The sequence below is a fragment of the Bacillus rossius genome, chromosome 6 (genome assembly GCF_032445375.1).
Source record: "Bacillus rossius redtenbacheri isolate Brsri chromosome 6, Brsri_v3, whole genome shotgun sequence".
Lineage (NCBI taxonomy): Eukaryota > Metazoa > Arthropoda > Insecta > Phasmatodea > Bacillidae > Bacillus > Bacillus rossius.
The window spans coordinates 11,354,057-11,380,113 of NC_086334.1; the positions used below are offsets into that span (position 1 = coordinate 11,354,057).

The following is a 26,057-nucleotide window of genomic DNA, read 5'->3' on the forward strand; positions in this document are numbered from 1 at the left end:
ACGTGACTAGTTCGCGACGATGGCGGTAATATACAGCACAGAACCGCAGTGTTCCAGCCGCTGTACGTACAGCTCAGTCAACTTTTATTATTTTTTATTGCCCAACCTTTTTTTCAATATATTTCATAAAAAAAACCAGGTTATTAACAACACAAACACACTAACTTTGCTATAACCTAACAAAGATTACACTTAAGTGATTTAGAGACCTTTGGTGAAATTAATGGTTCCCATTTATTTTCCTAAATTAGGCTATGGAACTTGGATTAAGAAAAACACACAATGTAAAATTACAATATTTTATTGAATACCATAGTTAAACATGATACAAACATGACATGTGTTAGCAGCCAGTGATGGATTTATTATCCACTAACACATCATTATTAAGATAACTATGTCCTTGACTTGTGGTAGTATTCTAAATGCAAGGAACCGGAGAAAGTGTTGATATTTTGTACTTGATCGCTCCTGAACGTCTGCGGTCCAGAGACAGACAGCACGGTGCAAATACACCTACTGACAGCCACACACTGCTGTACACCTGCCCTAAGAGCAGGGCAACACAACTGTAGAAACAAATAAAAGAAAGCACATGGGAGAAAATAGATTGAACCTTTGATGCTAAGACTGACCAAAACCAATACGAATACTTCCATATTAAGTCTGGACGTCTGTGCATGAACCTTGTCCTCAACATAAAATGCCCTTAAGTAGGCTGCAGGCTACACACGTGATTGGCACAACGCAACATGTTGCCCCCGTATGAAACACTTGGGTGCGACTGTCCCGCACTCGTCACATGCAATCAACCACACAAGCAGCCTGTTACCTACAGTGCACTACATACTTACACCTGACACTAATACACAAACAATATTAAATAATTTTTTTTTTAAAAATAATAATGGAAGTTCAATTAACTTCACTGCAAATGTGCGTAAAATCTTCCAAGGTGAAAGAGGCTGGCTGTAACTCGGACACTGAAACAGATATCAATACATTAAGCCGAGCTGCTTTCACATAATAATAATGTAAGCAAACAAGCTTGCAAACCTATAAACATTAGTTTATGTACTTCAAAACATTTTTAAGTTATGTTTACATGCACCTAGAGTATGACATTTTCCTTGATCTTTGCTAAACTGTTTCTCTTAGCATCGCTGCGGTCAGTGACGTGAAGACAATATTTTGAATTATGCTTTAAAAATCTACAACTCAGTGAACTGCAAGATTTGAATTGTCAATTTTTTATTTTTAAATTTCAGCATTTTCATAAGAGTATAATGTTTTAAAAGTCCAATCATAAGGAAAATAGTATTATATTAACTGTGTACAAGCACCTGGTCGAATATGTTTACCAAACCACGTGTCAATTTTGCTGACAACATGACAAGGTCATTGGAGAGCGAGGCATTAGGTACACCTTGAGAGCCTCATTAATTAGGTAATTAATGACAGTGTGCCTAACCCTAAAAGTGGACCAGGTCCTAGTGATTGGTCAAACTAGGGGAAGAGAGTTTTGACTCACACGAGCTACGTAATGGCTCCAAGTACAAGAGTCGAACCAGGTCCACACACTCATCTTAAACGTCATTACCCCCTTCGCCCTGACAACAAACTTTTTATAATACTAACTTGTAGGATTTAAAAGTAATAAGCATTCTTATGCTGAGAATTATTTCATTCTACTTCATTTCTCAATCCACAAAAGAAACATACTCAATGATATGTCCAACAGAAAGAATCATACATAGGTTTACACTGGAATGTAGAAATTCACACCTGCCCCTCAAAGTAAAAAAAAAGCTCGAAGAGGAAAATAAATTAATCATTGTACAAATTATGTGATTAGGACAAATTAAAAAAATAAAAAAAGAAATAATTAAGAGTTTTCAAAATTTTAACTGGCCACTCACCAGCTTCACACACTGCAGCAAGTGGCTCCACTAGCGCATTCTTCTGTCTCCCCCGCCCCCTCGACCACCGCCTCCGAACCTCTCCGGGCGGCCAGAGTCCATGGACGGGCCAGTCTTCTCCAGGGCGCTGCGACAGAACAAGGCGTCACACCCGCCCTCTCAGTCACGGCATCCGTCGGGCCACCATCCATTCCAATACACTTGCCAAGCGCGTTGCTTAAGTGTTCACTATTCCCACAGAGTCCGATTAAAATTCTTGACCACCTGTACCTTAACTGTAGAGAACTGCTATACCGCATTCAATGCCAACCATGCAATCATTAATTCTAAGCAATTATTGCGTACCTACCCAAAGATAATGCAGGTCATAAGTACCAATACCGCTGGTACCATTATGACATTGCCTACGTACCAAATAATCAATTGTTGTATAAGGTAAAAAAAAAAAAAAAAAAAAAAAATCACGCAGGAACTTACTTATACAGATATTTCTCTTTCTTTACATAAAATTATTTACATATAACCCACAAAATTATTTTGACTCCAAATAGAAATTAAAGGAAGTGTAATTTAAAATAACAGCATTAAATCGAATTTGATGTATATTAAAAATATAATAATTGTTACATCATTGTTAAGGCCTCCTCTGACACGCCGAGTTGGTTATTAATTTTTTTTATTATGCCATTTCTACTATCAATCTGCCTAGTTTTAAAGCAATGCCTTCACAAACCTTCAACTAATTATTATTGTTAAAACCAAGTACACTAGAGTCCCGTTATAGCGAGGTGTCACGGTTCCGGGTTTGATCCTCGCTATAACCGAATTGGACAAATTTTGGCCCCCGAAAAATAAAAATAAACCGAAAATAGCATAAAAATTGTGTTTAAACCAGCATAATTGGAAAATAACAGGTTATATTAACAAAATCTTAATTTCTGTGAGCAGATGTGTGAATTCTCTTTAAAACGTTACCCCACAAGTACGGATGCGATCACCGATTGCGTCAAAATAACCAGAATACCCTACCACACCACGTAAGTATAGCATCTCAGCCCGCGGCCGACACAGCATTGTCCTGCTATCTATTGTCAACGCGGGCTGTCTGCTGGCGGCCATGTTGGTTCGGGATGTTGAAAACAGGTGGTGCTAGTGTAGCGCGACAATTTAATTCCTTACAAAAAAGCAGGAGTGCGGCAACCACGTACGTCTCAAACGAAATAGTCGCTGGAAAACTATACTTTTTTCATTTAAAGAAACCTGTCAACTTTATTAGAAAATAAATTTGGGATTAAACTCAAATCATCACCATCCCTTTCCCGGACAGATACCCCAACAACTGACCGAAACAAAAGTTACAAGAAAACTGTCCTAGCGATTCGGAAATAAATACGGTAGTGCCTACTAGAGGTGTAAAAGTAACGAAAAAATGTGTACCCATATGTATTCGTTACTATAACAATTAGTACTCGTTACTATCGTTACGTTATTCGTTACTTCTGATACCGCATAACATGCTATGTTATGTTGCAGCAACAAAACCAGTCGTATTGCGTACGCGTACAGTATGACGTTGTGTAAATAATAATAAATAGAATATAAACAATTAACAATATTTGATAATTAATAGTTTTTGTTAGCCAAGAAACAATTAAATCTCATTAGCGGCTTTTTAATATTATCTCTTTTAAGATAAAAAAAAACGTGAAAATATGCCATTATTAAAACAAAAACATATATATTTCTAATTTGTAAAAAATACTTTCTTAAGTTGTTTCTGTTCCAATCTCAAACTTCGTCTACACACACAATACCTTTAATAAACAGTAAAAAACTTGGACGAATTTCCAAATTATACTTTACTTAATAAACAAACCTCGTTCTTTGTAACGTAAAAACTAATATGCGCCCGCATGCGTAAAACATACGAAAAATGCGAGTAACGAGATGCAGCCGTGTGTAACGTTTCGTTTCTCGTTACTAGGTGGCGCACCCGTTACTCAGTACCGAATACATACGGTTTGCTACAGCTCTAGTGCCTACTATTTGTCAGATAGTAAAATAAATAACGTGACATGTTTGTAAACATGTCACGACTGAAATAATTCCAAACAAGTTTATAAATATTTGTGTATTATTAACGCGATCAATTAGCAACAAGTATAAAGACGGCTCTGACTTTTTTGGCCTAACATAGTTATAACAATGTTGTTATTCGTTAATGAAAATGCCGCAACAAATTAATTAAGAGCATTTATATTAAAAAAGTGCACATTGTTATGTTTAATGGCGGGAAAAAATAGATTTCGTCTATTTTCTAAATAACAAGAAATGCGTACAAGTATATGTACCTATATTCAAAGGCTTGGTTTATTCCACTCGAGCATACCTGGGCCTTGAAGCCAGCCAGTGATGCTGTGACAAGTCGCAGGCACAGATAACTAACGGAAGTTTGATAAAAGAAAGAAAGGACGGGATTCTATTTTTAAACCCACGCATTAGGTGGCGACTGCAAGGCTGAAGAATGTGACAGGCGTCAACGGCAAGATGTCTAGTGGCGAGCGAAAGGGGTGGAGATAAAGCAGACAAATAACAAAAGCACTGCCTCAAGCGATCACACCGTAAATTCCTCAAAAATACCTCGTTATAGCCATGTTCTCGCTATTACCGTGCTCGCTATAACGAGATTCTACTGTACATTCATTGGCCGATCCCAAAAATTTTGAAGCTTGGAATACGACTAAAAGCTAGGGTTTTAAAAGCTGTTTGCCAAAATTCAACATTTGTGTACACAGGTAAATTGGCGTGAAATAGAAATTTTTGTTCCACGTATTGATGTGTATTTTTTTGAATTTCCAAAAATCGCAAGGTGGCGACAATCGACGAATGTGTAAGTTTGTAGAACCCTACCCTTCCCAGCTTTTATAAGTATTTGAGATAAATATTATCAGGGGTGCACAAGTACTAGAAAACAAGTCTTCAAGTTATAAGTATTCAATTCAAGCTTGCTTGTAAAGCACAAAAATTTCCGTAGTTCTCAGTTTGGTCCAGGAAAAAAAATAATAAAAAATCATGAAACACCACTAACAACCCTGGAGTAATCTAGGATTATATACCTAGTAGGTAATTTTGAAGCTCGTACAATGCAGTTTGAAGGAAATGTCATGCATATAAACACTGTAGATAAATAATTACGTATTGAATTTGCTAGCGATTGTGGCTTATTTTATAGTCACACTCTATGTAAGATTTTTCTTTTTTGTTTGGACGTATTTGGGGTTATTAACAGCATCTTTATCATAATTTTGTCACGTTAACATATACTACAAAAACAAAAAATTATAACTTCTATGCAAACACCAAATGGCTGCACTAACAACTGCTTCTTAAAATGGACTTGAAACATTCTTTGCCACTAAGTATCATCCATACCATGCATCATTGAAAAGAAATAAAAATACAATATGGACATTTTACCACCTAAATAGCTGAAATTAATAATGGTGAACGTAAAAACAAATGAACAATAATTGACGACTAAACACGGACAAAGCACCATAATTACTGCACGAACACAATAGTTGCCATAATTAAACTACAGTATCTGTAAAAGCACAATAATTACTACATATGCACCACAGTTACTGCAGAACAATAACTACCATAGATTCATCATTGTTACTATAAATAAAAATAACCTGATATATATTAGACAAATTGAATGTTATGGCAATGTTACTTCACACACCAAGAATATACACAATATGACAGTACATACACCCTCATTATTCTTGTACTACATGTATTGTGAATAAGGAAATAAACTTAAATATTTAAAATTAAAATAAAAAGATATTGTGTGCAAAAAAATTGTTTTTATTATTATGATTATCATCATCATCTTCAAATTAAGTCTATACAACTGAAATGCAACTGGACAAACACATTTTAGTTTCCTTGCTATTCATAATATAATTTGGATGAATACTATTTTTATTAATAGGTACTAGTTGCTTACAAATAATTTTTAGGAAACATTATATAGCTAAAATACATGGTAATATACAGTTGAAAATTATTTTGCAAGTATAAATAATGTAGGTAAGGACTGCAGGCTATTACCGTATTTAGTCGCAAATAGGTCGTCATCGCAGATAGGTCGCACCCATAATTTGAGGTCTTGAATTTGGTATTTAAGATTCCCCCCATATAGGTTGCACCAGTAATTCATTACACATAAGCATTGCACCACAGTAAAAAAAAATTTAAAAAAATGGCCGCAAATTGATGGAAATTTACCATCAGTAGCGTGCCGTGCGTGGAGAAAGGTCATTGTACTCGATCAGCTGCTGTTACGGCACGCCGGCTGGCTCTCTTTGTTCACTGAGCTGCGCATGCGCAGTATAAATCACTCAACGCTCCGCCCAGACTCGTGACCTTCAATCATCAGCCAGCCAATAGATGCGAGCTTAGCGGAAAAAAATATAAGCTCCACCTCCCGTGTACCAGTTTTGTCCTGTTCTAATACCAGTTTATTGGTATACGCACCAGTTTTCTCGCTGCCGTGACATGTTCAAGTTTACGTTCATCTTGATGTCTTGATACAAATAATTAATTAATTACGATCCCCAGAAATAAATTGTTAGTTTAAAAAATATGCGTCAACTGTACAATACTTCCGAAATTATAAAATACGTATAAAACAGTTACCAAGACTCCACTCATTTTATCTTGTGAAGTTTGTCTCGTACCAGTATTTCGGCTAAGTTGTGACATAAATACAGTATCAGAACTTAACAATCAGCCACGTTCATACATTCGTGAGTTTACGTTTTTCCCTCGTGCATTTTAGATTGTATCCTGCTATAATTATTCGGACTTTTACACGCCTAGGCTTAAATTATTACATGTTTAGAAATAAAAGCAACTTTTCATGTTATAAAATATTGTAACGCTGCCCTTATTTATTATGCACTCTCAGGTTTCATTAAATCATGAAAACACTTTGAGGGTTCTTGTTGCTGCTCGCGGCATTGAGTAGACTTTCTTATCTCAGGGTTCTCGTGGGGTTCGCGCCGCGGAAAATAAATAAAAGGAACTAGATATTTAAATAAAATAATGTTGTTACACGCATTACTTTATTTTATTCAGGAAGCTTTCACTTTCAAATAGGCACCATGCTCGATCAGTCAGCTTTGATTGTTTCTGTTTTACATCACGCGAGACTGAAATAAATATCTCTACCGCCAACTTCAGATGATACTCCGTTAGAGGGCGTCCCGATATTACGAGCCACGGTTAACAAAAAAACAAAGAAAAGACCTCGTCGAATCCGTGCCAGTCTCTTTCGCCATCCTCCATTTTCTACCCAACTTCCACCCTCGCGCACCAAGCCAAACGCACTACTTTTGAACCCTTCGCAAAATTCTCCTTTAAATACACGATTATGCTAGGCGCACTGAGTAGTAAATTACACCTAAATCACTCTGCCATATCGGACGGTGATTGCCACCAATCACCTGCTCCTCTTCTTCAAAAATCCCTATTATCAAAAAGCCTCCCCTCGAGGCTCGGTCGCAGAGTCATACTAAAAAAAATTCTCCCTTCGCCTTCTCGCAAACCTCCACAGCCAACCAGCGACGAGCACGCCGAAACAGTTATACGAGCCGCGTCGCCACACAATTCTAAAAAACGCTGACCGGACGCACCGGTGCCAGCCTGTCGCGACTACTAGAACCTTTGTCCCAGATTGCTTAAATTCAAAAAGAAATTCCACATTAAATATGTCTAAAACCGCGGAAGTTACAGAAATTTACTAAGAGAACAAAAATGTACCAAAATAGATAAGCTTTAAATAGATACCCGACAACCTATATTTTACTTTTAATCTAACTTACGTTAAATTTATAAATTACCTAAACTCTGCTCCTCCATTACCAGTGACGATTGCAAATTATTTAAAGGCACGTTAAATAATTACTACAAAGGGTTCAAAAGTTATCATGTTGAAACAGATTAATTATGGCAAAAAAAAATGTTAAACTTTCAAAGCTAACCGATCTTTTTCATTACTTGTCACTTTAAACAAATTACAATTATTTTACAAGGTACACCAACTTCAAATATTTATGCTTTTCTTCTGCGGGATCAAAATTCCGATATCTAGGCATTTATTTGCTTGCTTGATGCGTCATATGTTCTTCAGGCAACCATACTTCACAAACGCATCAATTTATTGATATAACGCACTATGATTAACAATTCAAAAAAAATAAAAAATATACATGTAAATATATAGATTTTTATATACTTTACTTAGGTAGCGTGGGCCACGAGATGGTACACCTTACAATATGTATATTTTGCGATTTAAAATGTTCATTGCCGACTATAAACGTTACGTTTTTCACGATGTTTTTAGGCCTTCTAGCTAATCTTATCTACTCTTAAAGTACCCACTGTATTTTCTGGTTGTTTATGGTTGTTTCGTGACAAATAGCGGGATGGATTCGATTTTTGAGACGTTATTTGCGTGAAAGTATTGTATTGGACTAAATGGGAACTAAACGGGACCTGAAGAATATAGTGCAAATAACGGGAAAACGTAAAAAATGGTAACGTAAATAAGGAGTTTCGCTGTATGTGTACATTGTAAATAAATTTGCCTATACCTATATAAACTTTTTTTTCTCATTTTAAAGCAAAATCTTGCAAAAAAATTCCTCAAATTTTTTTTTAAAATTTTTTCTTCACATATAGATTGCACTTTATTCCCCCCCCCCCCCCCCCCCGCCCATCAATTCTGGTAAAATTGCCGCGACCTATATGCGAGTAAATATGGTATGTAGTTGCACCATGATAGAGATTAAAAAACCAACATGATATACTGTACTATGTACAATGTGTACTTAAGTGCCACTATTTCCTGTTAGTTGCGCTTAAAAGAAACAGTTACCCTGACTACTCACCACCAAAATACTCGATTTTATTGCACTACTAGAGAGACATAAAAATATGCTACTCATTCACCTCATAACAAATATTGTGGTTTTGTCAGTCTGGTTTATTAGCTGGTTGTATAATATAGGCTCCAAATCACAGTGAGCTAGTTTTTCATACTTGTATTTTGTCATTTTAATTATCTTGTAACTAATTTTGATAATTAATTATTTGATTCAGAAAAGCCTTTTAACTATGTTTTTACTGGTTTCCACTTTGTTTGCTGAGTTATTGTTGGTGTAAATGCATTTTTCAATATTGTGCTAGTCTTTGTGCAGCCACAAAACTGAACTCAAAAAGCAGTGCAATTCACAATCAATTCATACATCACAAATAACATGCAGCACTATTTGATTGCTGTCCCATCACCTTCATAACTGCCTTTAACGTTAAATGTTGAATTAATTTTCAAGTATGCATCCAGCTACAGAGTATATGCAATAAAATACAAGAACTACAATCAAAATAGTCCAAGTGAAAATTATTATCGTGTGTGTATAGCAAGTCTCATCCTTAAGACTCCAGTGTGCATTTTAGTAGCACTTACATTTACTTACTAATACACAATTTCTGATCATTAGTGCTGTTCTTGTTTCGGTGTGCTCTTTTGCCAGATTCGCGTTCCAGAATTTTTCAGTACGTCTGCCTTTAGATTTCCAACTTTCTAGGTGCAGGTTGGTTGGGTGTCACCACAGCTGAATGGTGGTGCAACTCGGTAACAGCAGCACGTGGCGGGCCCGGGGCAGTGGTTGTGCTGGCGTCACACATACCGATGTGTGGCGTTAGCCGGACCACTCGTTCGGCGCTGCCTCATGCTGACATTTCTGGGTCGCTCATGGTGAAACAGGGGACACTGTCCCTCTCGAAGCGAGCGAAGTTAAGTCCACTCAGATAGTTTGTACTCTGATTGCGAAATTAGGGGACAGCTGCACTGGAACCTTGTGGAAAGTAGGACGGAAGGCCAAGCCTTTTTAAGAACGAGTTTGAGTGGGCTATCATAAGTTTGTACAGATGTACTTATTAGGCTCACTGGGGGGGCTCAGGCCTGTCCTGGTAACGAGTCTGTTAGTGCTAACAAGTCAGGGATGTAACTGTTTAAGCTCACTCCTAGAGACAGAAATGAGTTCTCATTTCATGATGTAAAGTTTTAAACTGACTGGGCAGGCACCGGCCACCCAGGTACCTATTTATTTTAAGTACACAGTGTAGGTGCTGAGATGTGAAATGGCAAATCTAATCTACAATGAGAACAAGGGCTGGGAGGCCCCAGAACATACGAGGAGTTCCACTTCATGCGCGTTAAAATTATTATCTAAGACTCAGTTGATAGTAACTTTATTATTAAGTATTTAGTTTTAAGTCTCGCCAAGCGAATAGTTTAGCAATGTATACTTTACTGAAGGTTCTGGTACTCCCTTAATCACATCTGGTCCCATTATCGATAACGTAATGTATGTTGACACATTATTTCTGAAACTGAAACGTATAAGACTGTTATGTTTTATAAAGAATTATCTCTGTCATAGTAAATTCTTATTTTTTTAGAATAAAGTTTTAAATTATTTAGATTATTTCTGTTCTTTAAACCTTCACATATAATTAAGTCATACCTCTAAAACTCCCCATACAGGAAAGAAACTACGAGGTTCCCTCAGAAATAATAGTAGGTAGTAATGTCGTAAATCCTATCGCACTTCTACCTTAATAATTATTTAATTATTTTTATTGATGAATTGTGGAGAAAATGAGAAGACGAAAACATTACACAGAAAACAGTAATGTGCGTAAACTTCTCTTACGAGGAACTGTACTTCAACCTGCAGCCAATCTGTACCACCATTTCTCCTGAACAAGAGCATGGACAGCATTGCCACATGCCTTCTCTACTGTCTACAGCTCCGGCATAGCAGGAAAGTGATCAGACAGCGCCTGTTTACCTACGCATTTCAAGACGGGCCACGCGAAGCACAGGAGGCGCCTTTGTAGGATGACTAGAGATTCCTTGTTTCTCACATGACGAACAACAAAATCACTAGTCTTCCACACAACGACGACGGCGAGAAGAGGCTCGGAGCATCCGACCGACCCAAACATGCAAGTAACACCAAGGCAACGAACGCACTACACAGCCAGGACGTAACACCGAAAAAACAAGCAAAATGAAAATCTATCAAAAACTACAAAAAGCAAAAAATAATGTGACAAAGAAACGAAAAAACAATCAAACTGAACTACGCACCTTTTGTAGAAATGGGAATCCAAAAGACATGGCCGCAGAATCCAAGCATTTACAACAAACCACAATTTATTTGGGTTTACTGCATTCCTTCTGCATTCTCACTAATATTCTGGATGAACTTGTTCAGTTACGAAGCACATGCTCCAGTTTCGACAAGTTCCGTACGAACAGTGCATTTGATCACTTAACTTTACTAAAAATAGCAATGTATTGATACTACGATAACAACACAATATGAAGCACCAAACTAAAGTATTGTCAGTCTTGCTACCATCCTCACCTATTTTTATGACGATAGCAGAACCTGAGTGACTTATTAATTACACGAAATTCCACTTACCCCTAGTGCACTAAATCGAATCAATTTATTAATGGGTACACTTAATGCAGATGCAACATTGCTGCACTAATCAAACTTCATGAAAATCTGCACGTACAACCACCAAGTTGTACAATGGATACTACAATTAGGGATGGGTCAATTAAAAAATTACCCTCAATTCCAGGTTAGACTCAAGATGCCAAACCATACTTCCTTTCAGAACAAAATCATGGAAATTCAAGAACTCTCTGAAGAGAAGAAATTTCAAATAATAACAAAAAACATAATAGAGGAAAGGGAAACAAGGGTATAAAAAAATAGCAGTCTTCTCTTTTGTCTTGTTAGGAAGTGCTGGAATTGGATGGGTTGTAAATAAAAAGGAAGGGGGTAAACAGATAAAGAAGAGCTAGGGTCAACACCAGGAAGCTAAGAAAACCAACACTTCACTTTATCTTCAGAACTTTAGTGAAGACATACGGTGTTGCGACCCATATTATGTTACATTCTTTTGTTAAAAATACGATGGGGCGACCCTTCTATAGGTAAATACGGTATATTGAAATTGTATGAAAAATATATATGTGAATGCCAAACATAATGAACCAGAAAATAATGTAGCCAGCAACAAGTCCTATTCCAAGGTTTAAGGTTAACTTTAAAGTACTTTAGGGGGATTCAGTCCCGCCATCTAAGACTTTTCAATTTTTTTTTATATAATACTGGTTTAAACTATTTACCACAATTTTTGGCATGACAAGTAATAAATCTATCTCTTAGACCTTCTATAACTCATTGCAAACATATATTTACTAATATGCTCTAGTTTGTAGGTACAGCAAGCAAATAACTTATCGCAGGAGACTACAGCACTTCACGAGTAGCCAAAGTCCTATGCCATGCCAAACGAAAACAATTAGCACAAAAGCTTTATTGCAAGCATTACCAAAATAATTGAAATTGCAAGATGGCAAGGTCTAATCTCCCATCACAAATGAAAGTGTTATGCCAATGAAAAGAGAGTTTACTGGGTACCTTAGGTAAAATAATGAAACAGACTGACCAATGCCTAAAAGTTCATTAAAACAACTAGTTAAAACAATAAATAGTAATAATATAATTTTCTTTAGTTTTAATTTAAAATACAATAAGATGTATCAAAAGGTAAACCAAATTTGTCTAGTTGTGAAATTTGAACCAAAAACCTTCAATTCTCACACCACGAATTTAACCGAGTTGAAGAGCCGAGGTAAAAACTAGTTGAGAATGTAGGGTTGTTATCAATGTTGTAATATCATAAATTATAAAAATGTGTTCAGTTCTGGTTATTTATTTTTATGACTACATTCATAAAACATATTCCAGGATATTTTTGCTAGCACAAAGATATATTTGGCACAGTTGTATACATCAGACGAGTACACGGTGAACCCCGGATGTTTAAGTGTCCATTACAGGTTAATACCGCCACACAGAGTCCGCTGTCCGAGCGACTTTGGCTCCTGGGTGTATGATTATAGCTAAATAAAAGAACTAAAAATAAAGTTATGTTTATTATTCTTAAATGGAATTGCACATTTTCAATCCTGTGTCTGAAATACAGTTCATATTCTTCACAAAAAAAAAATGCAACATTAACAAAGTTTGCAGCTCAAAATCAATTTGCCATTAAATCTTATTGAAAATTCTGCCGTCACTTAAGTAGATCGGTGCGACCAAGGAACACTAATTGTCCCCGGAATGCCTGCAAAAGCTTGCCTATGCATTATAATAGGCTCTTGCCAATGACTGCTGTCAGCCAAAATATTATTTAGTAGATACACCTTTTATGAAATAATTGTATCCGCAAAAAAACCAACGAAAACGTCTTCAGAAGTGAAAAAAAAAAAAAAAAATGCTTGACCAACTTCGAGCAGAAATATATTTTTAGTGTGTTGTGTGGTAATCCTCAACTTGGGTATGGCATGGCTAGAGAGAGAGAGAGAGGCCATAGAGACTGTCAACAGCAGTCATCTTTCTCTAGAAGCTATTAAGAGGAATGAGTGCAGAACAATTGTGTGACAAAAAAAAGTGGCTAAATCAGTGCCAGACTGCAAAACTAATTGCAAATCTCTCCAGCTAATTGGCTATATAGAGAAGCGATGAAACATGTTAGTTGACCAAAACCTTGAAGAACCAAGTTGTTAACTTTCTTCAACCAAACCACTGTTCATTAAACGAATCTTCAATTAAATCAAACAATACTCCGGAAAAATTGGCTTGAAGCACTGATTAATCTGTAAAAACACTTAAAATATAGAATAATGATCCCAATTAATTGGAACTCACCCGATTGGTCAGGAATCTATTGACTGGTCTAGAAACATCAATGCTAATAGAGAAACTCCAGATTGGAAGTGAATTGCTGATCAGTCAGAAATAGCCTAACTTGTCTGTCAATGCCCAGGAAGTCACAAATTTGAAAAAGAAACACCTACACCAGAGGCCACAAACACTGGGGGCTGGGAGTATTCGACATCTCACCTCTGCTGCAGCAGATACTGCGCCATCTGGATCTGACTGGGCGAGCCCGTGATGGTGATGATGCGGTCATTGGAGCCGGCCAGAGGCTCGTCGATGGTGATGCCGGCCCCCGAGTCGGAGCGAATCTTACGGATCCTGGCACCTCCCTTGCCTATGATGGCCCCCGCCAGCTGCAACACTCACGCACAGTTAGTTACTGCCGTTCCTCTCGGAACACCTCCAAGCAGTGCTTCCAGGGGCCTAACTTCTTTAAAGGCACTGTTGCAACTCCAACTTCATTATCACACTCAAGGATTTAAAAAAAAAAAATGTAGGCTGTGGCAACTTGGGAGATGTCTTACACGCCATGTTGATTTTATCATTTTTCAACCATTATTTCAATTTAAGGGGTATTTCTGTAAATCTAAACGCAATACTTCAATCAAATATTTAATGTTGGGGTACCATGGAAAGTGGTCCAGATGATAGTAAAAAAACAAGTCCATTAAATGATAAAATTAATTTGGTAGTTTTGAGTAAAAAAAAACATATGGGAAACAGGCAATAAATAAGTTACGTATAGAGACTATACAAATTTATATTCCTGACATGAGTGTGAATCCTGGCGGTAAAATGTTAAAAAGCGAACATGCAGCTTGGGTAACAAGAACACATTATGAACTCTGTTGCAATATTGTGCCATTTTGTCTGTAATAAATAAATACTGAAAACTAACTCCTGACAGATTTAGATAATTACAATAGAGCAGAACCTTGTTTTTACATATTTCAAGGGACCACGGGGATAATATGTAAATGGCAAAACATAAAAAGTAGTAAGTGTTAAAAAATTTTTTTATAGTTTCATTATGATGGAAACAATAAGCAAATATACACCACACTAAGTGAAATGTCAAGAGATGCTTATGTTTTTATACATTAACTATCTCATATGGTGAAAACAATAAATCTATCCTACCTTGCAGTTCTTCACAATTGTTTGAAGTTGACCATGAACTTTTCAGTTCTTGAACAAGAGATGAGAATGTATAAGCATCTCAGTATGACCTCTTGTTATGGTGAGATTTTCTTAAACTTTTCACTTTTAGACTTTTGTATATCACGTATTGACATGTAATTAATTTCAGATTTTTATGGGAAATAATTCAAATAAATGAACACTACTACTATGAAAACTATTGTTTACATTTAGGAAGAGAAAAAGTTAAAAACATTTCCATGGCAAAGTTTGGAAATACACTGCTGCAAACTGCCATTTCCAAATAATTCTATTGTGGTAAAACGAGCATCGCCAAACATCCATGAAGACACTATTTACAGGAATTTGGTACGCTGCTTTAAAACATATTTTAACAATGGCACAGTTATCCACTAATTATTTATGTGATACCACATTAACATCTTTATTTTCAAGCATAATACATTAAAGTTTAAAGGTCAAAGCTATCAACAGGAACTTAAATTTTCACGTCCACGTCACCAGTTTTGGTTCACGGCTGTATGGTTTACCGTGGCACATAGCAGGAAAAAAAAAGGTTAAGCTGTTTACAATAGCAAACAAAGCTGTAGTAAAGTAATACAGTAATACTAAGGGAAAATGACACTGCAAGTAAAAAAAAAAGTTAATCACGAGAATTTGTTTATCATGAATACGTAAAAATGAGGTTCTACTGTAATTACTAGGAACTAAAAGATTAACAATCACAATAAAGTTGTTTCTGGTTTCTTGAAATTCTTTAAATGAATTTCTACAAAAATAAGCTCACATTTTACAAAAGTTAACCTTTTCACAACTTTCTCAGGAAGAGCCTCTTGAAAACAAGAGAAAAAAATTCATAGAATAAATGTTTCTCCCTTGATTCTGATGGCATGATTATATTTACATTGATCCTTTGGCACATGATGCTTGCTGTTGTAATTTATTACGTCAAAAGATTCTGGCCAAACAAAATCTCAAATTCCAGCTGCGTACGTGCCAATTCATGGGGAGATACAACAGTGCTGAACTCACGTCCTTGGGAATGGTGACCTGCGTGGAGCCCTTCGGCCCACCTCCGCCACCCATCATGGGGCCGCCTGGACCCGCCATGTCTTCCCCGCCCATCATGGGGGCATTGTTCATCATGCCGTTGGGAGCGCCACCTGGAACAAAGTCTCCACACGCCCCGCCTGGCTAGTTCACTCCAGCGGACACCACCACCACTTGGCATCACACTGTAAACACTGTGCATTAACTGAACACTAGATTCTTATATGAATTTAAAACACACCTTTACTTGTAAAAAAACTTATTAAAAAACCAATAAATCAAAATTTCTCAGCACACCGAACACACAACCCTTACAATATCCTTCCTGTCACAACTCCAGCCACTTGAAGGAATCAAGAATATGCAGTCAAGAATAATTTTAATTTTTTTCCATTATTATAGTAATCAAAAATTTAACTTAGATTTAAATATGGAAAATCTGTGTATATAATTAAAGGCGTGCCACTGCCAACTTAGGCTAAACTGTTTCACCTGCTAGGGGACGCACATTTAGGCACGGTGTCCATAACATAGACTCCCTATGTATCTATAGTCACACTACGCCTGGAGCCGCAGTGGGCAGGTGAAATCAGATTTTGGTTAGTGTTTTAAACAAACAAGCACAAATAATACTTTCTTTAGAATATTTTAAATAATTAAACCAAAAAAATACAATTCACAAAAAAATTTTATTTGACGTAACAAAAACCGCTATGGAGTTCTTCAACAGCAAAAGAGGAATATTCTCTGTTAATGTCAGAGAAATGGTTAAACCTGCAAGTGGCACGACGTAAGGCACTGGAGCTACACATCTGAAGTCCCAACAAACACACCCCACGGTGAGCAAGCACTCTGCAAGCATGGGGGCAGAGTCTCCGGCAGATCAAGTGTCCGAGTGCAGGTTGTCCAATACAATGCACCACTGCAGTTCTATGCATATGCCTCACGCCAACAACAACTTTAAAAACATGGTGACCACGTAAAATCAAACCTCCACTTTCCTCTAAATTTTTATACAAGTTCGAAAATGTTCAGAAACCTATTAAATAATACAGTAATGAACTTGTACACATTTAAATATTAATTTACCAATATAAGAACACAAACTGGTAGACAGCTCTGCACTCATGAGATTGAACTGAGCTGTAAAACAGTTCCTTGACATAAATTTTACAGCCGAACTTGCCAGAAGTGGGCGGGGGGGGGGGGGGGGGGGGAAGGGGCAGGGGTGGGGGTGCTGTGTGTCTTAAGTCCACTAGGGTTTGAAAAATTGTAGCTAAAAAATTTAATAAGTTAGCTGTATGTCGTTTTCGGTAGATCAAAGTAAAACTCTATTTATCACTTCAGAAGACCTCAATGTGAGCCCGCTTAAAAGCACGGAGAACATCCAGGTTCTGTGGAGCATGTCTGCTTGAATATTCAAGATCACATTCCTGATGTAGGTCTTCCAGACATGAGGTCAATTAGACAATCAGTGTTGGAACATATTACCCTTGGCATAGTCCCAACAGTAGGGTGGGGTACACAGGCTGAAATTTGTGGTGCAGCACAAAGTTGCAGGATGTCCAGATAGTTGTTCATATTCACTGTCTGCTCTTGTAAAATGAACGGTCCAATAACCTGGTCGTGTATGCCCCCACACCACACATCCACTTTCGGACTATCCCAAATGTGCTCCCTAGCGACACATATATTTTCAGTGGCCCATATGCATACACTATGCCTTTGGACTTTACCCAATCAATGAACTGTAGCCTTCTCTGTGAAAATCTTTTTCATTCTTCATTTTTTTCTCTCAAGAACTCTTGATCAAAGCCAATGCAGTCCAGCATTTTGGTTATACATCTCTGAAGGGCTGGTCAACAGGCTACAATCATTACACTACCTGAAACTTATGTGCATTAAACCTCAACTACTTATGGAAAACTTTTGTGACCCAAGTAACTGTCCTATCCACTTTCTAATTAAGTTTATTAAAGAATTAATATTTTTATATAATCAGAAAAAATAAATTATTAGATTTTCTACCATTTTGTAATTAACAGCTGTTTGTTCTTTTAAGAAATAGTACCTGGATGACCCAGCTTTGGTCTGTATTTTTTTTGGTAAATTGTGTTTTTTTAGAAATTATATTTAAATACGGATTACATACTGATGAAATGATGAAATATGAATAATATTTTTCGATCTTACTGACATAATAATAAGTTTTTTTTTTCAAAGTTCATTTAGGCATTTTTAAATGAACACATGAGTTAAAAAAAACACAAATAATATAAGTAAACAATTGATTTTCTTGGTCTAACCTCAAACAGTACTCTCATTGGCTTTAGTGTCGCTTAACAACGCCATCTACTGGAGTAGCTATAGTGTTGTGTCGTTAAAGCAGTTAGTTGTTCCCAATTTAAAAAAAAAAGTATTATTAATTGCCAATAGATGTCAGGAAGAGTCAGTTATGTTTAAGTTGATTATCAATAAAGTTGATTATTGAAAACACGGATAAAACGATATTTTCTAAAAATTAATCTTAGCTAGATCTATTTATTGCCCCCGAAACCCCCTGCATACTAAATTTTATGAAAATCGTTGGAGCCGTTTCCGAGATTCAGATTTTATATATACAAGAATTGCTCGTTTAAAGATATAAGATTTGTGCATTTGCAACATATATAGTTTACATTAATTTAACCTATCCAATAATTTGGTACTTTGTTTTCTTTATTAGTAAAAGCATTTAAAGACAGTTTTTCTTAACTTTTGCTTGCTCATTCTTTTTATATGCTTTTATGTTTTTCTTTTACTTTTTGCTATGGTTATTTGTTTGAAGATAGGCTAATGCAATAGTTTTGCCAGTTGTGTTAAGCATTAGAGAGAAATTTTGTAAATAGCATGTCTTGTTTTAAGTGTTTAAAGATTATGTACTAAGAAAAAATGGGATTTTCTTCTCAATCCCCAAGTTAGTAAGTAAAACTATTTTCACAATGATTGTTTCATAACCAGTGATCGAAGGCTATGCATACTGTGTAAAATTTTTCTATTTACCATATTAATTCAATAAATTATCATAGTATGTTAAGTCATCAAATTGATAACATTGTGTATATTAAATTTATTTTCCCTGCATTAGCCATATCCAATGCCCTTTTGAAAACTCCATTTTATTTAGTTTACGTCTAGTACATGGTGTTTGGAAAAGAAAATAGCAGGTGTCACGACTGGCTCTCATGTGAATGAGGATTGACGTAGTCTCTGCTCACAGCTGTGTCTAGAGCGGTGAGATGGTTACCCTGTGACAGGAAACACCGAAAAAAGTTATGGGCAACATCTTACATGGGAAAAAATAACGTACTCTTATGGAGAAAATGGCAGGACCGAAAAATATGACCGGATTGGATGGGCAATCGTGTTGTGCAGTTCCATCTTAATTGAGTTTTACCGAGATTGTAATTACTACTTTATTTTCCCATTATAACTACCAGGCTGCTTGACAAAAAATTGAAAACAGTTGCTGTTGCACACTAATTTTGGGCAAGGCCATGTTTACAACCTAAACAAAGTGCTCGGAATCTAACAGCAGGTTAAAAAACATTATGCAACTTTTTAATAGAATTTTTTTTCTTTCTAAATTTGGACGCCCTAAAATAGCAGTGCAATGATTATGAGATAAAACACTGTAATCTCACAAATATCATATTGTGATAAAAGGGGGATACTCTTTGCATTTCCAGCAGTGAGTGTTTCACACAAAATAATTATGTACCCATACGTAAGCTTGAAGTATGTGTAGTGTGTACATAATCAGAAAAAAATAATCAAGCATTTCCAGGGTGACAATGGGGACAAAGCAACAGTAGTGTGTCTAAGTAACTATACTATGTCCCTAAGAAAACAGAATACAGATTTGTGAACCAGGCTTGTCTAAAATATCTTCTTCGAAAATTGTCAAAATTGAAGTTTTCAGTGCACTTTTTAAGCCACTATGAATTGTTGTATTAACTAAATTTGATGCTTCTTTAGAAAGGCTCAAATTTCAAAAGCATCGAACAAATCTTCAGAATGGTGCACATCTAGCAAACATCACACAAAGAGCGGGAGCAGGCAGGCCAAGCCAATAAGTGCTGTCTTTGAGCAGTGACATCAAGTAACTACGACCACTCGAGGACTCTACAGGCGGCAAGAATGTCACTGCAGGGAACCACACAAATGTAGGCATCGGGGCAAATATCAAAACATGTCAATGTCTTTATCAACAGGGGTATGTTAGAGCAAATCAAAATTAACTTTTATAAAATGTCAAATCCATTTATTAAAAATAAAATTGGGTCACTACATTTTTTTTCAAAACATTTCTGCAAAGTACAAAAACAGCAGCAGATTGGAATGTGACATTCAGCCATGTGCCACTTGAACATTACAAACACACAATAGAAAACTGTTCTCAGCACTCACCATACAAAAAATCTAGGAGATAATAAAAATTACACTTATTTCACCCAAATGAAAAAAAAAAAATTCTTAAATTCAGTAAAGCACTCAGGCAAATAACAAGAAAGAGTAAAATTTTTACGAATAGCAAGCTGTAACGAAGTTAAACTGCAGACCGATAGTCAAGTTCAAATGTTTCTCTAATGACATGCAATATAAACCTGCAAATCATAAACCAATGTTGATAGCAATTAAACAAAGGTAATCATTGACAATCATAAAATAACACTTGCCGTTACGAAAATATTATTTGTTGAAATGTTGCTAGCAAAATATAACACAGCAACAGATTACAATGACACATAATGAATGTGCAAAGCCCTAGGGCCAATATGCGGCTGGTTCGGCGAAGGGGGTCATGGGAAAAAGGTCTACATTTACAGATTCACACAATTTCCTCATGCCTAGAACTACAATGTTATTTGCAATATGCCGGTAAATAAAACACTTGTGAAGAAACAAGTGTCAAGCTTTTCCAATGTTACAACCTTAATGTTAGTTTTCGTTGCCGCTGTGTAGCGCACACAAAAATGTAGCCAGCACTAGTTGGCATCAATCATGTTTGTTTAAGTTTATGCCTAAAGAGTGTGGACAAAGTCTAATATCGATATTGGTAGCTAGCCATTGCATGCAATGTACCATATTTAACCACATATGAATTGCATATTTTATGCAGATGTTTAGTGTTGTAATGAAATTGTACTGTATTTTGTCAATTGACAATTTAATAAGTGTAATTTTTTTTGATAACACCAGTTATACTCTATTATAAATTACAGCATTACTCTATGCTTGTGCATAAAATCTCTGTGGAAACTTGTATGTTAAATATTCTTTGTAATTAAATTAGTGATGGCCCGATATCCAAAAACCCGATACCGATACTGATTCCGATATTTCCAAATTTACCGATCCGATAACCGATACCCAATATTCCGATATTCTGATAATAGGCCTATCTCATTTCTAACACTGATTCTATAAAATTGTGGTTCTGGAGTATTGTTAGAGACAATAATGAAAAATTTTAAATATTAATAAAACATACAAATGTGAATGTATATTATTTTTATTAATTGTAAAATATAGTAAATTCACATTAAATGAAAGCTAATAATGAATTTATCATAATGGCCTACAAATAAGCTCTCTAAATTCAAGGTCTTAAAAATTTAAATTGTTTTTCAAGGCAAGATAAAGCAATATTCTGGTGTAGGTATTACCTACAGTATGCAAAAAACATATTGTAACTACAAGGAAACAAATTTCAGATTTTTGTGGAGAAATGTTGAGAAATATTGTAGCTGTCCGGTATTAGTCTCTAATGTATTTGCTTATAATGTATGAATTACAAGTCACTGCATGTACTGAGTCCAGTGTCTCAACTGTAATCTACGAAAAATACCGTCCGAAAAACGGGAAGCCCACAACTCACGTAGTTTTGGTTCCCTGCAAGAATTTCCGAAGATTTCCGAAGTTTATTAACGCCACTTCAGCCGCTAAATCAGAAGTTCAAGTATGTTGTGACTGACCTACCCTAACCTAACACTTTGATTTTTTTAAATTTCAATTTTTGAGAGAAATCCGAAGTTGCACGAACGTGGTAGGGAACCTAAACTACGTGAGTTGTAGGCTACCGCCGAAAAACATCAAACTTTTGTACCCTTTCTAAAATTTCATCACGGTAAACGACACGCTAGAAAGGAAGGTCTTCAAGTAGTAAATTTTGTGACCATTGTTAAAGTGTATCACTCCATTTATTGGTGCGAAAACACGTTAAAAATACGTGAAAAGTAATTTCAATACAACTTTCAAACGTACTGCAGAGTTTATTAAACCACACATCTTTATTTATGTTGTTTTCAATGCACTCAATATAGCCAACATAATACCTTTGCTGCAACTTGCCCTACGTAAACACGTTTCATATTTTAGCTATTGTAAAAACTTACGTAATGTTTTTGTATAGAACAGCAGTTGGCGACCATGAAACGACACGGAAAGAAAATGTCTGTTATATCAAGCAGCAACTTTATTCTTCTTCATGTTTACTTACGGCTACACCACTTATTAAATTAAATATCGTAATTATTTTCGTTTATGTTTTCAATTTATGTACACATAGTGAACTTCGAAAATTCATCAAGCGAAAACATTTTGCGAATATCTGAAACGAATAAATATGCACTAATGACTGGGATTTGTGTACACATGGAAGAATTGTACCGTCGGGATGCATTGCAGTATCAGAAAGAAGAAATAGGCTTGAAATCTTGAAATTGTTTCTGTGGAAAATATGCTTGGAATTACTAGGTAATATGGTGACGTGAAGAAAGATAAATTACGCCCGCAGAAAATAAGCTTGGAATTACGGTTAAGGTTATGTGAGAAGTATTATTGGCGAGAGCAAACATCGGTTATCAAAATATCGCAAGTATTTACCGATGTCCGATATTGAAAAATGTGCCGATATTACCGATCTCCGATATTGGATATCGAATATCGGGCCATCACTAAATTAAATGTTAGTTTTAAAACAAGAACAGGGAAAAAGAAATGAAAGTGATTATTAAGAACATTGAGTTTTAGAGCATTTATTGAATTTAGAAAGCTGAAAAGGACTGTCATTTTTAATGTGATAATATAGTTTATTAATTAAAGCCCTACACCGAATTCAAAGGAATATCTACGGATCAAGATTGAAGAATGTGAATTTAACACTTGCAAAAAAAAACAATAGACAATTAGCTAGATGAAGATTCGATGCTTTTAAAATAAGTCTTAACGTATACTACTACTGGACTGAATCATCATTCTTCAAGTTCATCAGCTTCGGTTCACTGCTATGAAAGACTACAGAAATTAATATTTTGAAGATTTTGTATTGATTGGATATTTCTACAATTGTATGTATAGTATAAAGGGCAACCTTAATTAAATATATGTATGTCATGTTTATTTTAATATTGTTTAATATCAATGATGTGTTAGTTATAATTTGTGTATTATCATCAATCTCTATGGTTGTTTAAAATTTCGAATCAATGCTGTAGTCTAATACGATATATTTTATCTATGTAAAAATAATGGATTATTAAGAATTTTTGGCAGAGCCATTAGCTTGTGAAAGGGATTTCATGAATAAATGTCAAGTCTGAGGTCAGCAATACTAAATGTTGGTGTGCGTGTAATCACTTCAAGAGCCGCACCTTTACCATTCTATGAATCAAAGGAAGAGTCTCCGAAACCAGCACCAGTCCTTCAAAAACTACGACCACCAACCTATAGAAGCCTGATTCGAGCATCGCCCGTGTTAAAGATCATCAAACTGTGATAGACGACGCGAGTTACGTTGATTTTTGGTGACGTCAGCAATTAGATTGTCCGAAACTAATATACAGACTTCGGTATTGATATGCGGAAAGTGCAACATGTAAATACCAGAAGATGGAACAGGTTCGAGGTTCTAACCCCGGGAATATCAAGAGGAAACTACGACCGATACAGAGACTTTAACGTCAACGATTGTGCAAACGCTGGACATCCTTGAACTAGAGATTATTTTTTTTTATATTCCTGAAGTAATATTGAAAAGATATGAACTGAGTAAGTAATTAATTTTAAGTCTAGAGTATTGTTAATATTGAGTTCAAATTATAAATAATCCTAACTTCTCGAACTTTAATAATTTAAGAATTTGTAAAAGTAAAGAACCTAGCTTCTAAAATTTGCCCACGATACCCTTCTCTTGAACTAGCCGATGGCATATATTATATCTATAGGAATATTTTACTGACCAAGTTTAAAATTTTCAAATAGTTATGTAGATAAACAACTCTCAACAAATTACTCGTTACAATAGTGAGATGTGTTGTTGCTTCAGGTATATGAGTTTAGTTAGTAATAGATTAATATTGAGAAATAGGTTACTTGTATCCAAAATTCTTCATATAATCATTGAATTCTGTTAAAGTTTGTATAATTCCTAATTTAAATTTAACTTTGATTACTTTCGAATATTGCACAACTATTCCTGATAAACTTAGTATTTTCCCTCAGAAGTCCTGACAAATTTTGTTTAATTAGTCTTAGTTCTATTTTTAATGAGCTAGTGTTTACTGAAGTTACTGTTTGGCAAATTAGATTTATTTTTTAAATTTTCATATTATTTAAGTATCAAACATTAATTTTGGATACAATTAATTAATCAGTTGTAAATTGCTTAACATTTAATTATTTTTCTTGAAATATTTTACTTTTAATATTGATTATTAATTTGGAAGATATCTGTAGATACAACTAAATTAATTTGGCGCTCATTTCAGTTAAGTGATTATATTGCCTCAGAAGTAATATTTTACCTTACCGGGCATTTTGGTTATTGAGACACGTACAGGAAGATATCTCATAGTTATTCAAATGTAGTTTAAATTTCAATTTCAATTTAAAAAGTTCAGTGTACAAAAAATGTATTGTGATTCATATGCAAAACATTGATATTGTTTTTGTATGAGTGAACATACCATGACAAAACTGCAGCAATGGCTGGAGTTTTAAGGGCACCTTCTATATTCCTCCATCTTTGCGGTAAACTGCCTGTAGTTTTTAAGAAGGAACTGACAAAGTAGTTTGCCACCTCTCTCTGCAGCAATAAGATGGGTAAAAATAAAACATGGAGGAAAGGAAAACATTGGTATAAAAAATAGCACTCTTTTATCTGGTTAGGAGCAGAGGGAATTGGTAGGGTCTTATATACGATTTGGAGGGGGGGGGGGGGGGGAAGTGGGCCAACTTACACCCTCCCATAGTAAACAGACAAAGAGCTGATAAACTGAGAAAAGGAACACATTACTTGTATCCAAGGAACTCCAGTGAAGACAGATATATATATATATATATATATATATATATATATATAGATATAGATATATACTAGCTGCCCGATCCGGCTTCGCACGGTTGTATTAATTTGGGGGGGGGGGGGGGGGAAATGAGACCAAATCTCTTATTTACAGTTATAATAAATGAAATAAAATGAAAATTAATTAATTTTGACAAAAATTTAATACAATGCTTTGTAATGTACCGAAGAAAAAACGAATAGCACCGATGGTTTCCCGACTCTCAAGTACGCAACGTTGTCATGGAGACGAAGTGCCCACTGTTTCCCGGGCTTAAACACCAATTAACATTGATGATCAGTTTATTATTAATAATAAATTTTTAAGACCATTGATCGAAATAAAAACTACCCTATCTCTCAAGTTGGAAAAAATTACACATAAATGCCCATTTTCATCGAAATCAGTTGACTTGGTGAAGGGGACCTTTTTAGAAATCAGATGTAGTTAGTAATTGTCTTCTTAATTTGAATAATTTATATCACTTTCAAATCCCGACCGACTTTGTTCTACCAGTGTATAGTTATTTACCTGTATATATCTAAAAATTGGTGGTCTGTATTTAATGAGTGATGAGGACTACACTAACAATGAAATAGTCGTTGCCATGGAGACGAATGAAGCATCAACAATGCTACAGCCGT

At 35.6% G+C, this 26,057-nt stretch overlaps 1 protein-coding gene across 8 annotated transcripts in view; it reads right to left on the reverse strand.

The window, feature by feature from the left end:
* Positions 1–285: 285 nt before the first annotated feature.
* LOC134532630 (heterogeneous nuclear ribonucleoprotein K-like) overlaps positions 286–26,057 on the reverse strand; it is a 58,787-nt gene continuing 33,015 nt past the window's right edge. For all 8 annotated transcript variants that reach the window (XM_063369250.1, XM_063369248.1, XM_063369243.1 and 5 more), the window contains 4 exons: positions 16,010–16,152; positions 14,000–14,169; positions 1,920–2,046; positions 286–983 (listed from right to left, as the gene is read on the reverse strand). In XM_063369250.1, the coding sequence (XP_063225320.1) occupies positions 1,950–2,046; positions 14,000–14,169; positions 16,010–16,152 (410 nt within the window). In that variant the 3' untranslated portion in view covers positions 286–983; positions 1,920–1,949. The remainder of the gene's footprint in view (positions 984–1,919; positions 2,047–13,999; positions 14,170–16,009; positions 16,153–26,057) is intronic.